Here is a 13,837-nt window from a genome sequence, read left to right on the forward strand (position 1 = left end):
ACTTTTTGGTAATATTTTTAATAAGTAAAATAGCGACTGATGCTAACAGTAAGCCCTTATTAAGAGCCCTCTAGGTATCAGAAATGAATAGTGGAGCTTACATTCTGGGATTTTACAGATTATCTGGGATTTCCTCCGTTAGCACATTGATAAAAAACTTTGACCAATGTGGCAGCAACTAAAGTTGTCAGTGAAGAAATAAAAAGAAAATATTCAAGGATTTTAATGTTATCTATAAAATCACTTTGTTGGCTTTACAATTAGTAAAATTCAAGGACACCCCATGACATCAAGTTTTACTTTGACAAAAGGAGAGAGAATAATTCTAAGTTTTTCTATTAAATTTTATTTTAAAATTACATCTATAATAGTCTTAAATTTTAAGAACCAGTTAAAAAGATAGAGTCTGTAAATGGGATGTTATTTTATATAGTAACATTCATTTTCTTGTAAATTAAGCTTTCCTACCACTTTTAATTATTTTCATACTCTTCTCAAGATTCACCTTAAGACTGCCTGAATTGGTTGTCCGTGGTTTTAAACTTTAGAGGTCTTTAAAAAGTCTACAATTGAATCACTTATTAGTTGAAGACATGAAACCTATTTGACAAAAAGGTAATGCCTACATTGTGCTAAAAAATGTATATAGAATCATGTATAAGGAAAATGACAATAATGGTCCAGAGTGAGAATATGTGAGGTTTTTAATTCATTCATCCAAACTGCACTTTTGAGTGCTTACCCTGGGAATGTTCTAGGTGCTGGGAATTCAGCAGAGAACAAAGGACTATAATGTCTGCTGTCATGTAGTTTACACTCTAAAAGGAGGAAAGAGAAATTAAACAGAACAAATACATGGATGATATTGTGTATTAGAAGTGATGCCCTAAGTGCTAATTAGAAAAACAGCAGAGGAAGGGTATAGGGAGTAGGTGGTTGTAGTTAAAATTGCATGGTCTGAGAAGGGCTCACAGGGCAGATGACACTTATGCAAAGGCCTGAAAAGGAAGAGGGAGAGAGGTTATCTGCAGGAAGGATGACTAGGCACGAAAGTCAGTGTGGCTGGAGGGGGCAGGCCTGATGGAGATGCACTCAGAGAAGTCATGGGAGACAGATCCTATAGGGTTTTAAAGGTTTTTGCTAGGAGATCGATCTAGAGCAATTGGAGGGTCTTGAACAGAGGACTGACATGATTAGAAATAACCTGTAGGGGGTTGTTGTTGTTGTTTGCAGCAATGGGAAGGATATGGTTGCCACTTTCTGAGGTAAGGAAAGGCCGGGTGGTGGCAGGTTTGGGGAGGAAGATGGGTGAGTTGGTGTTGAGATGTCTGTTAGGCACCCAGGAGGAGACGCCCAGGATGTGGTCTCCTCTCTTCGCCTCTCTTTTCCCTCTCCCTTGGGATTGCAGGAGTTGGGACCCTCCCCAAGCTGCGTGCCAGCCCTCCAGTAACTCCACTGGCCGAGCCTCGCACCCTGCCGGGAGCTGTGCGCTCCGAGCAAGAGGCACATTTGAATTATCTGTCCTACCAGAGGGAGCCATTTCGTAATTATTCCAAGGCGGGTACTGGCCAGCAGTGGCCTTTAGCAGCTGATGTTGGGAGTGCGTAGTTCAAGGCAAAGGCTTGGGCTGCAGGTATGAACGTGGGGATCATCAGCTTGAGGTTGGTGTGTAAAGCCATCAGATCAGCAGAGGTGTGAATTTAGAAAAAAAACCGGTATCATGCTTGGCTCGCACGGTTGTTGTGTGAAGATCAAACTAAAGACATACATAACACACCTGGAATACAGACAGCGCTTGATGAAGCGATGCTACTATGTGTAGAAGCCCATCCCTGGACGACTTCCAGTTCAGACAGATGGGCACGCATTTTGCAGCAACCCCACACCCCAGCAAGAGGCCGAGGAAGAAGCCAGGGCCGGACGCGGGTGAGGTGACAATGCCGTCTACAGACGGCTGGGGCCTGGGTCCAGTGCTCGCATTCACCGGCGGGAGGAGGCGGCACCGGGCGGCAGCCGCGCCCTGGGCGCCGCGAGCTGGCGGCCGAGCGAACCTTCCACGGGTCCGGGATTTCCGGCCGGCGCTGGCTGTCCTTCCCGCCTGCCCTCTCCGGCCTCTAAGTTCCCGGGCGCTCGCGGCCCCCGGCGGGCCGGAGCCCGGGGCGTGGAGCGGGGCGGGGCGGGGAAAGTTGGGTCCTGGCCGCCGAGGGCTGGGCTCCGCGCTGGGGCGCCCGCCGCAGAAACCGTAAAAGGCTGGGGCGGGCGGGGCGGGTGTGGCTCTGACTGCGTGACCTGAGCCCCGTCTCGGTCCCGTCGGCTCCGGCGACCGCGGCCTCTCAGCCATGGGCGCCGTCTGGTCCGCCCTGCTGGTCGGAGGGGGTCTGGCCGGAGCGCTGTTCGTTTGGTTGCTGCGGGGCGGCCCTGGGGACGCGGAGCAGGAGGACGCCGCTCGTGAAGAGGCTGCGGCTGCGGGAGCCCATCCGGGCGGCGGCGGCGGACTGACCCCCGGATCTGCCAAGAGCGAGCTGGGCGCCAAACCAGGTACTCTCCTTCCCCGTGTCCCCAGCCCAGATCTGCCAGGGGCTGTGAAGCTCACCGGAGGCGGGAGGAAAGAAACCCACCTGGAGCTTCCTAGCAGTCCGTCCCCGCGCCCCTCGCTTCCCCGAGGAGGTCCCGGAGACGTCCAGGCCGACTCTCCAAGGGCCGCGCCCTGGCGCGTCTGCCCTCAGCGCCGCCCAGGAGGACCTGCCCTTGTCCCTCCGGCGGGGACGGGCTCCTCCGCTTGGCGGCGCCTGGTGCAGTGCGGGCGGCTGCAGCGGCGGCGCCCCTTCCCGGACCTTTGGAAGGAAAGGAAGGCTTAGGCTTAGGGGGAATCCCACAACTCTTCAGTCTCTGACCGAGCAGGAACGTTTTCTCAGTCCCAATCCAGTAGCCTCACGTCCTCCCATCCCACACCCCATGGAAGAGCTGGGTTTGGAAACGCCCGAGCTGTGAGTGCCGCTTGCCATCTGGACGCTTCTATCAGAAAGGCAAAGTTCGGGTTGGACTTTGGCTGGGAAGGTCGCGGCTGAAGCACTGGGGCCGTGCCTGGCCGCTCATTTCAGAACTACCAGCCCTGTCCCCAGACCCCCCGCCCATCCCCTGAAGAGCGCAGAGGTCTAACTCTAGGGAAGGGACTACTTAATAGGGGTACTTAAAAGGGACCCAACTCTGCTGAGTAGAATCGACATGTAGGTTTAAATCTGTACATTTTAGAAACCATATGCTAGGCAAAGAGCGAGCACTGGCAGAAAACCGTACCTTCCAGTGCCCTCCCTTGGCGAGCTGCCCATGCCTGGGCTTTGGCCTCATGGTGAAAATGACATCTGTGAACTTTATTTTTAGTTGCAGTGGTGTTCATGTGTAGTGGCATGAAAGTCTGTCCGTCTCCTTTCTGCGATTGGCTTGGGATGAATGGAGAGCTAATTTATCTTTTTCTGAAGGCCAGCCTCATGTTGAAAAGTTAGGAATTCAGAGGAATATTTGTTCACATCTCACTTCCAACCCCGCCATTAAAAAGAGACAAAATGAAACAAAAGACTGCCCCCCAGCCTAAACCTACCTGTGCTACCCGTGTGATTGTGGAGATCTCGATCTTGTAAGGGGGCTATTTGGACTACCAGTGAGGTGGCCAAGAAGGAAACCGAGCCTTTAGGGAACTTGGATTGTGTACTTTTATGAACATTTTTAAAAAACTGTGTACAATAGGAGGGGGATGCAAAGCCTTATGTTTGTTGGAGAGGTTCCTGATGCATATAGGATTGGCCTCCCCTGCCCCCACCCTACTCCCCAACTCCTGACCAATGATGCACTACTGTCCTCGTACAGTCCTCATACGGTCCCCCACAGTGAGAGCTGCAGCTGATCTGCCCACAGATCTGAGAGCCAATCCCTGTCCTGCACGCATTTCCTGGGAGTACAAGTGTACTCTTCTGGTTTGTAGAGTAGCCATGCAGCCCTTTGCCCCACAGGCTGGAGAACATTTTCTGATGATAGGAGCCAAGCCACTTGACTTGATTGCGTGCCAGTATGGCCCGGACAGTGGGAGACTGAGGACCATGACAAGGTTATGCATCTGCCCCTTCATCTTGCCACTTCATTTACTGATACTCTTGGATGTGCCTTTGTCAGATACACATGTTTATTCTTAGAGCACAGTGTTGGGAACATATTAGATAATTAAGTACTTGATTGTAATAGAAAGGGACTTGATCAACTGCAAACAGAAGTCAAGCCTTCAGTAACTAAGTATGTTTTCTTAGCCTAACTTTTTTTTATGTGAACCGCTTAGCAGTATTACATTTTTCCTTTCGTTTCTTAGAGCATCTTCAAGGAAGCAATGGATGTTTGATTTCTGAGACCAAAGACCTTGGTAACCTGCAGGAAGCAGCATGGAGACTGCAGAATCCTTCCAGGGAAGACTGTGACAATTCAAGAGAGCATGTTCATTCTGGACAGTTTCCAGACATAGAAGCTCCAGCTGCCTTGGAGATTGGTAACTCTAGGGCTTACTCTGAAGTTTCGAGAAATGAAAGCCTTGAATCTCCTTTTGGAGAATGGGGATTCCGAAAAGGAAAAGAGATACCTGCTAAAGCAGATATGTGCTTTGCAGAGAAGTTGCTTTCTAGCAATCTTCTCATGGACAGAGCTAAAGAAGTGAGCCTTGCACAATTGGACAGTCAGGCCCCAGCTCACCGTGAGGACTGGGAAATGGTGTCTAGGCACTCGTCCTGGGGGGATGTTGGTTTGGGTGGCAGTCCTGAGGTTCCAGCGTTAAACCTGAACCAGGGAATGGACTATGGCAGAAGCATTCTTGGGGAAGCAAGAGGTCGGGAAATGGATGTGAAAGCAGGAAGGGTACTAGCAATGTCTTCAGAGTCTCAGCAAGTTAGTGTCAGGTTCCAGGTCCATTATATCACAAGCACTGATATGCAATTCATTGCTGTAACTGGAGACCATGAGAGTCTTGGGAGATGGAACACTTATATCCCGCTCCACAATAGCAAGGATGGGTGGTGGTCTCATTCTGTTTTCCTGCCAGCAGATATAGTGGTGGAGTGGAAGTTTGTGTTGGTTGAGAACGGGAAAGTTACCCGCTGGGAAGAATGCAGCAATAGAGTCCTAGAGACTGGCCATGAGGATAAAATGGTTCACAAGTGGTGGGGGCTTCACTGATTCAATTTGCAAAGTACTGGAGAGGCTGTAGCAGAATGTGGAAGAGGCTAAGGTTGTGGAGCACACTGAATAATTTAAAACTAGAGATAGTCAAATTTAGCCATCAGAATTGTTTCAAGTTTGCTAGTGGCTTTTGTCCAATGTGCAGAAATATATGTATGCAGATAATGCTTCCAGTGAGCATGGACTTTTTTTTCCTGTGGCATTGATTGATGGATTGTGCTGATCTATCACTACTTTAGGGCTTGATCTTCTTGGGGAGGGCTTGGCTAAGCTTCAGGTGTGGACTGTAATCATGGAGCAGAAACTAAATAGCTGCACAGGCTTCAAGCTTGAGCCTTTGGGAGATTCTTAGACCAAGAGACTAAAATAAGCCTCATTAAAAATTTTCCTTTTGGTACAGTTGAAAAAGCTCTTTACTGCATGTACTTTTTTTTTGTTGGTGGCTGGCTGGTATGGGGAGCTAATCCTGGACCTTGGTATTGTCAGCACTGTGCTCTAACTGACTGAACTACCAGCCAACCTATATGCACATTTTATATTTAAAAATAGTTAACACCATTTGGAACTGCTATCAGCAAATATGTGGTCACAAGATGTGATTCGTAAGGATATGAGGTAATGCTCTAAGACTCCCCAATGTTTTTTGTTTGACTTTACCTGCCAAGTTTGGTTTCGAAGGTAGTGAGTCTGTCTTTGTCTTAATGATCTAAAACTGGTATGGAAACAAGGGGCCTGATCAGAGTCAGTCATCATGGAGGTCAGTCATGGGAGCAGCTTATGAGGAAAGGGAACATGAATGCAATTGGGGTGTGGGCTGGGTGAGGTGCCCTGAGTGACACCTGTAGAGGTGGGAGCCTCTGTAGGACCATCTCTTTCCTACTGCCCCTTCCATCTCTCACCAGATCTGGACAGATGGACTGTCCTACAGCAATCGTTTCCATCTGTCACCCTCTTCCCTCTCCTTTCGTACCAGCAGCTATCTTGGGTAACAAATTTATACAGGATAGTGATATAGAAGTACATCTTTGCTCTGAAAAGAAATAAACATTTAAACATTAAGTTATAAATGAACAAATAATAAAACTTGAGTTTTAATATCCTTATTAAATGTCTGAATTATTTGTCAAAATCTTAGTACCATAATAGCCTGGATGAAAATAAAATACTAGTATTTTCCTCCACTAATAACAGACACATAGAAAAAAGAAAACATCAAAAGGTACAGAAGAATGGGGCCGGCCCGGTGGCACACTCGGTAGAGTGCGGTGCTTGGGAGCGCGGTGGCGTGGCGGCGCTCCCGCCGAGGGTTCGGATCCCATATAGAGACCGGTCCGCTCACTGGTTGAGCGCGGTGTGGGCGCGACACCGAGGGTTGCGATCCCGTTACCAGTCACGAAAAAAGACAAAAAGGAAAAAAGGCCAAAGAAGAAGAAACATATGGTCACATCAATTAATTAAGAAAACACGTTTGAAAAAATACAACATCCATTCATGATAAAAACTCTCATCAAATTAACAATAGAGAGGAATGTTCACAATGAACATCTACCAAACCAAACCAAACCAAACAAAAACAAAAAGCATCTCTAACATCCTACTTAATGATAAGAAATTAGATGCTTTCCCCGTGCTTGGGAGCGCGGTGGCGTGGCGGCGCTCCCGCCGAGGGTTCGGATCCCATATAGAGACCGGTCCGCTCACTGGTTGAGCGCGGTGTGGGCGCGACACCGAGGGTTGCGATCCCGTTGCCAGTCGCGGTACGGGCGCGACACTGAGGGTTGCGATCCCGTTACCGGTCACGAAAAAAGACAAAAAGGAAAAAAAAAAAAAAGGTACAGAAGAAGACATATGCAGACTTTTTCCTCTCCCTTTGGGGAAAAGGTTTAGGATATTTCTTTTAAGATTTTACCTTTCCTTGAAGGGAAATTCAGCAAGCCTGTACTTGAAAATGAATTCTCTTATGTTAAAATAACTTTTAATAAGTGTAACATCTATTGGTGAAACAATGGTTTAATCCTGGTAACAGATAGTCTTTGCTGAGAAGAACATAAACCCAACTGGAAACAGCATTAGAAAATGCTTAAAAGAACTATGTTTGACAGTCTGGGGCTAATAGTGTTTTTATGTTAACTGCTTCATATATACTGCTTTCATATATACTGCTTAAATGCTTCATAATGAATTTTATATTGTACCAGTGAGGTCTGCAGAAGGCATTTACCATTACTGTACAGAATGCCCAAGCATTCCTATGAGGTAAAATTAAAGTTAAAACCATTTAAGTAAAAATCTCTTTAGAATTCTATCACTAGTCATTTTATTATTACCTGATTAAATTAAAAGTAATCTTTCAGCAAAGCCATTTGACTTAAGATATACAAATAATATTAAACTTTATATTTTAAAAGTTGTTATTTAAAATAGGATGTGCTTAGAGTGTTAACACTGCCACTGAGAGCAGAAATATGAGGAGTTTCTTGGTGTGCACGAGTGCCCTAGCCAGGCAGTTCGTTGTCTGCGTAGGTCAGGGCTCCTGTGTCTGCTGTAACAGAAACCTTCCATGTAAGAAGGCTGCAACACCAGAAGCCTGTTTCTTGCTCACATAACAGTCAGCAGTGGGTCTTCCTGCTGGCAGGAGGGCAGCTTTCTTCCTTGCAGAGATTCAGTCACCCAGGTTCCCTTCTGCCCTGTGGCTCTACCATCCCCGAGGACCCTCAGTGTCCTCTGCATCCAGCCCATGGAAGGGGAAATAAAGTAAGAAAAAACAGAAATTCACGTTAATACTTTTGACTTGAAATTTACACACATTGCTCTGTCCATATTCTGTTAGTGAGAATCGGTCAGGTGGCCACACTTAGATGTGAGGGGAGGTGGGAATGGGAAATAGAGCCTTTAGTGGGGCAGCTGTTTCTCAGGGACAATTCTGGACTACGGAATGGAAGCACATATTATTTTGGACAGCTAACCTTCTGCCACATTGTCCCTGATGTTTTGGCACAACTGAAACATTTTTGTGTCTGTTCTTGTCTCATTATTTTGTTCACATACAAAACTCCCTGGTTTATTAAAATCTAATTAAGGCGGACTAAATTGATTCAATCTAGAAGTTACCCACTTGCTAAAGAGTAACGACACCTTTTTCTTTCTTTCTTTATAGTTACTAATATGCAAAAAGAGAAACTTTTCTAACAATTTTGTTGGGGGGGCAACGTTTTGTTATCTGATTACCTTCACTGAGTGAAGAACAGTGAGTTCAGGGTCACAGAGGAGTCCCTAGCAGTACACTGGAGTATGTCCTTCTGTCCTTGGCATTATACCACATTTTTTACTTCCATGTGAAAGGTGTTTTTCTCCCAGTATTTTTATTTTTCTTAAGCTGAAAAAAAAAATGGCTCCACTGTCTGGGGATGAGTAAATATAATTAAAAACGTAATTATTCCAATACACTGGAATTAGCATAAACCAATACTTTATAATATATGAATATTTTCACACCTAATACCATTTGAAGTTTTATTGGTAGAGCATTCAAGAATAGTTTATTTCAAAATAGGGTTTACAGGACAGGGTATCTTAAATTTTCACATAAAAAGAAAAGTACACAGGGCACTAATTATAAGTAACACCACAATTAATTGGGCATCATCTCTCTGTTAAGAATAGGCAAGGAATGCATCATTTTAGTAACATTTTTTCCTGGTCTTTCACTTTCTGTATCCTTTTTTCTTGATTTCTGATCATTGAAGACATTGCTGAAAATGTTGATAAAACAAAGTTAAAATAGCAAAATCTACTCAGGTTTTTAATTCTATTACGTGCTTCTTAAAAGATCAGCTTGTTAATATAGAATAGATACATTCTGAGCTCAAGAAATTCTTCAAAATTGCAGTGTCGCATATGTTTGAAAAGGTTGGTGTTATGGAACAGATCTAAGAGTAAATCTTTACTCTTTCAGTTATTTCAAATTAGCGTGATAATTATTAGAAATTACACATACTAATTAAGAATAATACATCCTGACTGTGAATAATTCAGACACCTCAGAAGGGGACAAAGAGAGATGAAGGTCAGTCTCTGTCTCCACTCCTTCAATCTGCTGGAATCCCATGCCCCCTCAGAGGTCATTACTGTTAACAGTTTGGTGAATATCTAAACATATACATGTATGCATGCAAAAGTTTTCTTCTTTACACAAATGGGAATATATGGCATAAATTGCTTTGTAGCTTGCTTTTCTCACTTAACAAAATGTCAACATCTTTCCAGTTCATCTTATGTTTTGTTATGACTGCACAGTATTTCATTATACGGATGTTCCAAAATGTTAGTAAATAAATAAAAAAAGGTTGCTTCCCTGTTTTTCTTTATACGAAACAATGCTATAGTAAATACTTTTGTATATAGACTTTAGTGCATTTGCACAATCATTTTTTGTAAAATAAATTCCCAGTAGTAGAATTTCTGGGTCAAAAGGTATGTGCACTTTAAATTTTGATAATACTCCCAAAATTCTCTCCAAAACCATTTATTTTAGAATTTCCAAGAGACATCCCATTCAGACCTTGTATCCAATAAAAAGGTCTTTTTATTTTTTTAAGCTAATACAAAATGTCTTCCATGTGGATTAGTACATGGTGACATAGATCAGATAAACTCAGAAATATAAGTCAAAGTGTGAATAAAAATAGAGCCAACAAGATAATGCATATTCCTTAAAAACAAAAACAAAAACAAAACAAAACAAAAAACATCTCACAATAAACCCAGAAGCAAACATTTTTTCCTGATGTTTACATATACAGGGATCTGGGGTTATAACAAGGGACTTGAAATTTCTTTAACAACAATTTCATTAATCTCTGTGTATTAAAAAATATGTGGATTTTGGAATCAGAGATTGCAGGGATCAAGTCCCAGATCTACTACTCATTGTGTGACTTAGAATTTATTGACTGTGCTCTAATCTTCAGTTTCCTCACCTTCAAAGGCTGTAATAATAGTACCCACCTCCCAGTGTTGTGAGGATCACATGAAGGAAACATGAGTGAGGCACTGAGTACAGGGCCTGGCACATAGTTGGGAAGTGCAACTATTAATATTAATAAGATTATTTTATAAAGATTTGTTAGAAGAAAAATATTTTTCTTCATCTACCAACATATTCTCTAGGGATGGAAAGATGGAATAACAATAACTGATGTACTTCAAAATAAATTTCTCTCTGACAAAGGCTCCTGGATTCATGAAGTCATGTCTCACGCATGACAGTTCCCCCATATTCATGGTACTTGGAAGTTATGCCCAAAGAGCTGCCCATCATCTGCGGATAATAATAATTTCTTATTTGAATAACTTTAGTATTTTTAGAACTGGTTTATTTCTTTATTTTGTGATTCACTGGGTGCACAGACTCTTTTAGTACTGTACTAATTTATATCCTGCGTAAGGCTAAATATCGTTGTTTTGTTTTCTAGCTATTGATTGTAATGCTATTCTGGCAACCTTCGTATAAATGCTTGCCTACAGACATACTAGGGACAAGAAAGACAGTGTATGGGAAAGCCCCAAGTGAAAAACCACTAAAAACATGTGTTCTACTGAGGGTTGGTTAGCAGGATTATCATCCCTAATAGATTCAAGAGTACAGCAGGGCTATAGTACCCTGCCCAAGGTCACACGATTAGTTCAGGGGTTAGTCATGGTTAAGACCTTCGCATTTTGACTAAGATATCTGAATTGCTCATTTAAAATGACCTTTCAGTGGCTCTATAGATAGGAGGCTTAACCTGAAGGGAAGGTGAATATTCATATGAGCAAGGAAGACCTCTCTAAAAGTGTACACCATACCTTGATTCTTCAGCTGTAAATCTTCCACCAGAGTTTGCAAGCTTTCCAATCTGTTCTGAAGCTTCCTGCATGTTTTTCCTGTTGTTTCTACTGGTGGAGACTGTGAATCTATTAGAAAATTACTTAGATGTGACATTAAAAGTCTATTCAATATTTCCTTTTAGAAATTTTCCAATTACAGCTTAAACAACCTCTCCTTTAAAATATAGGAAAATTTAAAACACTATTTTAAAATAAAGAAAAAAAATATGCCTTATCTAAATATTGCAATACTAGCTTATATGATTTTGTTTCAAACCCATCTGATTTACTATTATTTAACTACACAGTATTAAATGGGATGAGTGAGAAGAATACTTCAAGTTTAGTGATACATCCTGCATAATGAACACTACCTTTTCATACCAAACCCGAGTAGTTCCATAAACAGGGTTTGGGGAGCAAGATCAAATAGTGACAATGTCATCATTTTTGAAGGTATGAGGCCAGTGCCCATGTTCGTTGCTGCCTCCTGAACGAGGATGGCATTATATAATGAGAAAGGGCAGTACGGATGCTGACATGGCCACAGTGAACTAAGAACAAATGTGGCAGTAGCAACTGAGGGGGGCTTAGAGGCATGTAAGCTAGTCTCTAATAAATATGCTAAGTTTCGTCAGCCTCTAAAAATACTTGATTGGCAATTTGAAAATTTAAATTTTGATCTGAGCCCCTGACTAGATGTATAATCTTAAGAATATTTTTGATGGCTCATTTTCCTATTAAAAAGTACCTTTTCATTACAGTTATTAGTATTAAAGGCAAATATCTAGGAATTACTTTAGTTCAAGAGGATGAGAAACAGTTCCTTAGAGAGATTTTTAATATAATTAATATAAAATGTTTAATGAGTATCTGACAATAAAGGAGAAAAAAGAAAATGCCATGCTATTATGTAACATAAATTTATAATAAAGTGACAAGGAGCATTGTTCTACTTCTGCAATATTTACTACTCTAATAGGTAAATAATTTGATACTTTAAATTTTTAAAAATACTAAATGAATAGCTTAGAAACATAAGAGATGAAAGAGGAAACAAATACAGAAAAAAAGATAGTAAAAAAGAAAATGTTCATGATTAGGTATTTTTTTTTACAATCTAGAAATGTATAAGGCATGGAATTTCAAAAGACTAAGAACTGACTTGACCATGATGTAACAACTTGCCTAGTTTACCTACCCTATCAAAGGGAATGATGCCATAGAGCACTGGGGCTGTTTGGTCATTGTCACACATGATGAGAAACATTTCAAGCTCTATACAACCCATATATATTTAACACCCACTTATTTATCAGGCACTTACTCTAAATCAAACCATTTTTCTCACTTGTCTTATCAAATAACAAATTAACTTAAAATTTTAAAAATGAGATAATTTTGACAAGTTTATATGGTAAACATTTTTACTTACAAAGGCAGAGACTGAAGGAAAGCCATGATTTTAAATAATTTAATAAGAAAGAAAAGTCAGTCACAGCATTTTAAAGACCAAAAATTTCATAATAAAATAGAGCAAAAAAAGTTCATTATTTATGTCAGAGAAAAATAGAGATAATATGAGGGTACTTCACAAAGTGCTTGGAAAAACAGAATTAAAAGATAATACGAATCCTTCCACGAACTTTGTGAAGTTCCCTTGTATTTATATATAATATTTATGTATATTTACTAAAGCTTGCACATAGGTACACAGTAGCTATTCTATTTAAATAAAACCCACCTAAGTTACACTGCATCAATAGGAGCTTGTATATAAGAACAGCATGCAAAATCTTATTAATTCTGAGTATGGAAAATAACTTGCAATTCACTAGAGTAAGAAATCAGTTAATGCCATCAGTGATATCAGATCATTCTTACCTTTAACAGAATCAGGTGAATGAACTGTTTTGGTGGATCTATACTGTGATGTGGAACCTATTGAATCAACCGAACTAGTTAGAAGAGAGTGCACTGGAGACTTCTTAGGAGAAGAATTGAATGAACGAGAAGCTGAGTTTTTCACAGATGGACTTGCTAAAAATTTGCAAGAAAAAAGTAAAAGGACAGAATTAATTAAAAGTAGTATACTGCATCTCTCAAAAAATTAAACTTTCATGAGAAAATGTTCCCAATGATGGGGGGAAGAGGGGATATTCTGGTAAATACCCAAGGTTTTGGGTTAGAGCTGAAAAGGGCTATGCAATGAAAAGGGCTATGCCTTAGGAACAATGGATGAAAAGGAACTAGACCTACCCTTAGGGATCCTGAGATCTAGCTTCAAATCATCTTAATTCTTGATTTGACTATATCAATCTGGGATTGCCAGTGTCCTTAGTTGTCTACTAAAAGCAAGCATAAATGCTCTCTGGAGGAAGGTAACCTCATTCTAAGCACCAAATCATCTGTGAAATTTTTCCTATATAATGTGTCATACAATGAAAATAACCAGGCATATGAGGAGAAAAGATGATATGCTAGAAAACTAAGAGGAAAAAAAAATACAGATAATAGATATAGATCCACAGGGTTCAGATAATGGGGTTATCAGACAGACTTCCACAGATTCAAGCAGTATTACTCCAAACCGCGAAGGGGTTGTTCTTTTTTTTTTTTTCCTTTTTTTTTTGTCTTTTTTCGTGACCGGCAACGGATCGCAACCCTCAGTGTCGCGCCCGTACCGGACCGGGACTGGCTACGGGATCGCAACCCTTGGTGTTGCTCCCGCACCTCGCTCAGCCAGTGAGCGGCC

The 13,837-nt window shown here is 41.8% G+C and overlaps 2 protein-coding genes across 7 annotated transcripts in view; one reads left to right on the forward strand and one right to left on the reverse strand.

The window, feature by feature from the left end:
• Positions 1-2,339: 2,339 nt before the first annotated feature.
• Positions 2,340-6,317, forward strand: STBD1 (starch binding domain 1). The gene is made up of 2 exons (XM_008585966.1): positions 2,340-2,538; positions 4,358-6,317. The coding sequence occupies exons 1-2, from the start codon at positions 2,340-2,342 to the stop codon at positions 5,209-5,211; spliced, it is 1,053 nt and encodes a 350-aa protein (XP_008584188.1). The 3' UTR covers positions 5,212-6,317.
• Positions 6,318-7,503: 1,186 nt separating this feature from the next.
• The window catches only part of CCDC158 (coiled-coil domain containing 158), a 65,669-nt gene continuing 59,335 nt past the window's right edge, over positions 7,504-13,837 (reverse strand). For 4 of the 6 annotated variants that reach the window (XM_008585972.1, XM_008585968.1, XM_008585970.1 and 1 more), the window contains 4 exons: positions 12,967-13,122; positions 11,062-11,169; positions 8,443-8,966; positions 7,504-7,938 (listed from right to left, as the gene is read on the reverse strand). In XM_008585972.1, the coding sequence (XP_008584194.1) occupies positions 8,890-8,966; positions 11,062-11,169; positions 12,967-13,122 (341 nt within the window). In that variant the 3' untranslated portion in view covers positions 7,504-7,938; positions 8,443-8,889. Of the gene's footprint in view, positions 7,939-8,442; positions 8,967-11,061; positions 11,170-12,517; positions 12,529-12,966; positions 13,123-13,837 lie in introns of those variants that run through there. The other 2 variants (XM_008585967.1, XM_008585969.1) reach the window with 2 other exon arrangements.

Source organism: Galeopterus variegatus, unplaced genomic scaffold, assembly GCF_000696425.1.
Source record: "Galeopterus variegatus unplaced genomic scaffold, G_variegatus-3.0.2 Scaffold3779, whole genome shotgun sequence".
In the NCBI taxonomy this organism is placed as follows: Eukaryota; Metazoa; Chordata; class Mammalia; order Dermoptera; family Cynocephalidae; genus Galeopterus; species Galeopterus variegatus.

Bases quoted from the DNA above. Each gene is read 5' to 3' on its own strand.
- STBD1 (XM_008585966.1), top strand. From the start codon at position 2,340: ATGGGCGCCGTCTGGTCCGCCCTGCTGGTCGGAGGGGGTCTGGCCGGA. The intron at 2,539-4,357 runs GTACTCTCCTTC...TTCGTTTCTTAG, and splicing joins CGAGCTGGGCGCCAAACCAG to AGCATCTTCAAGGAAGCAAT.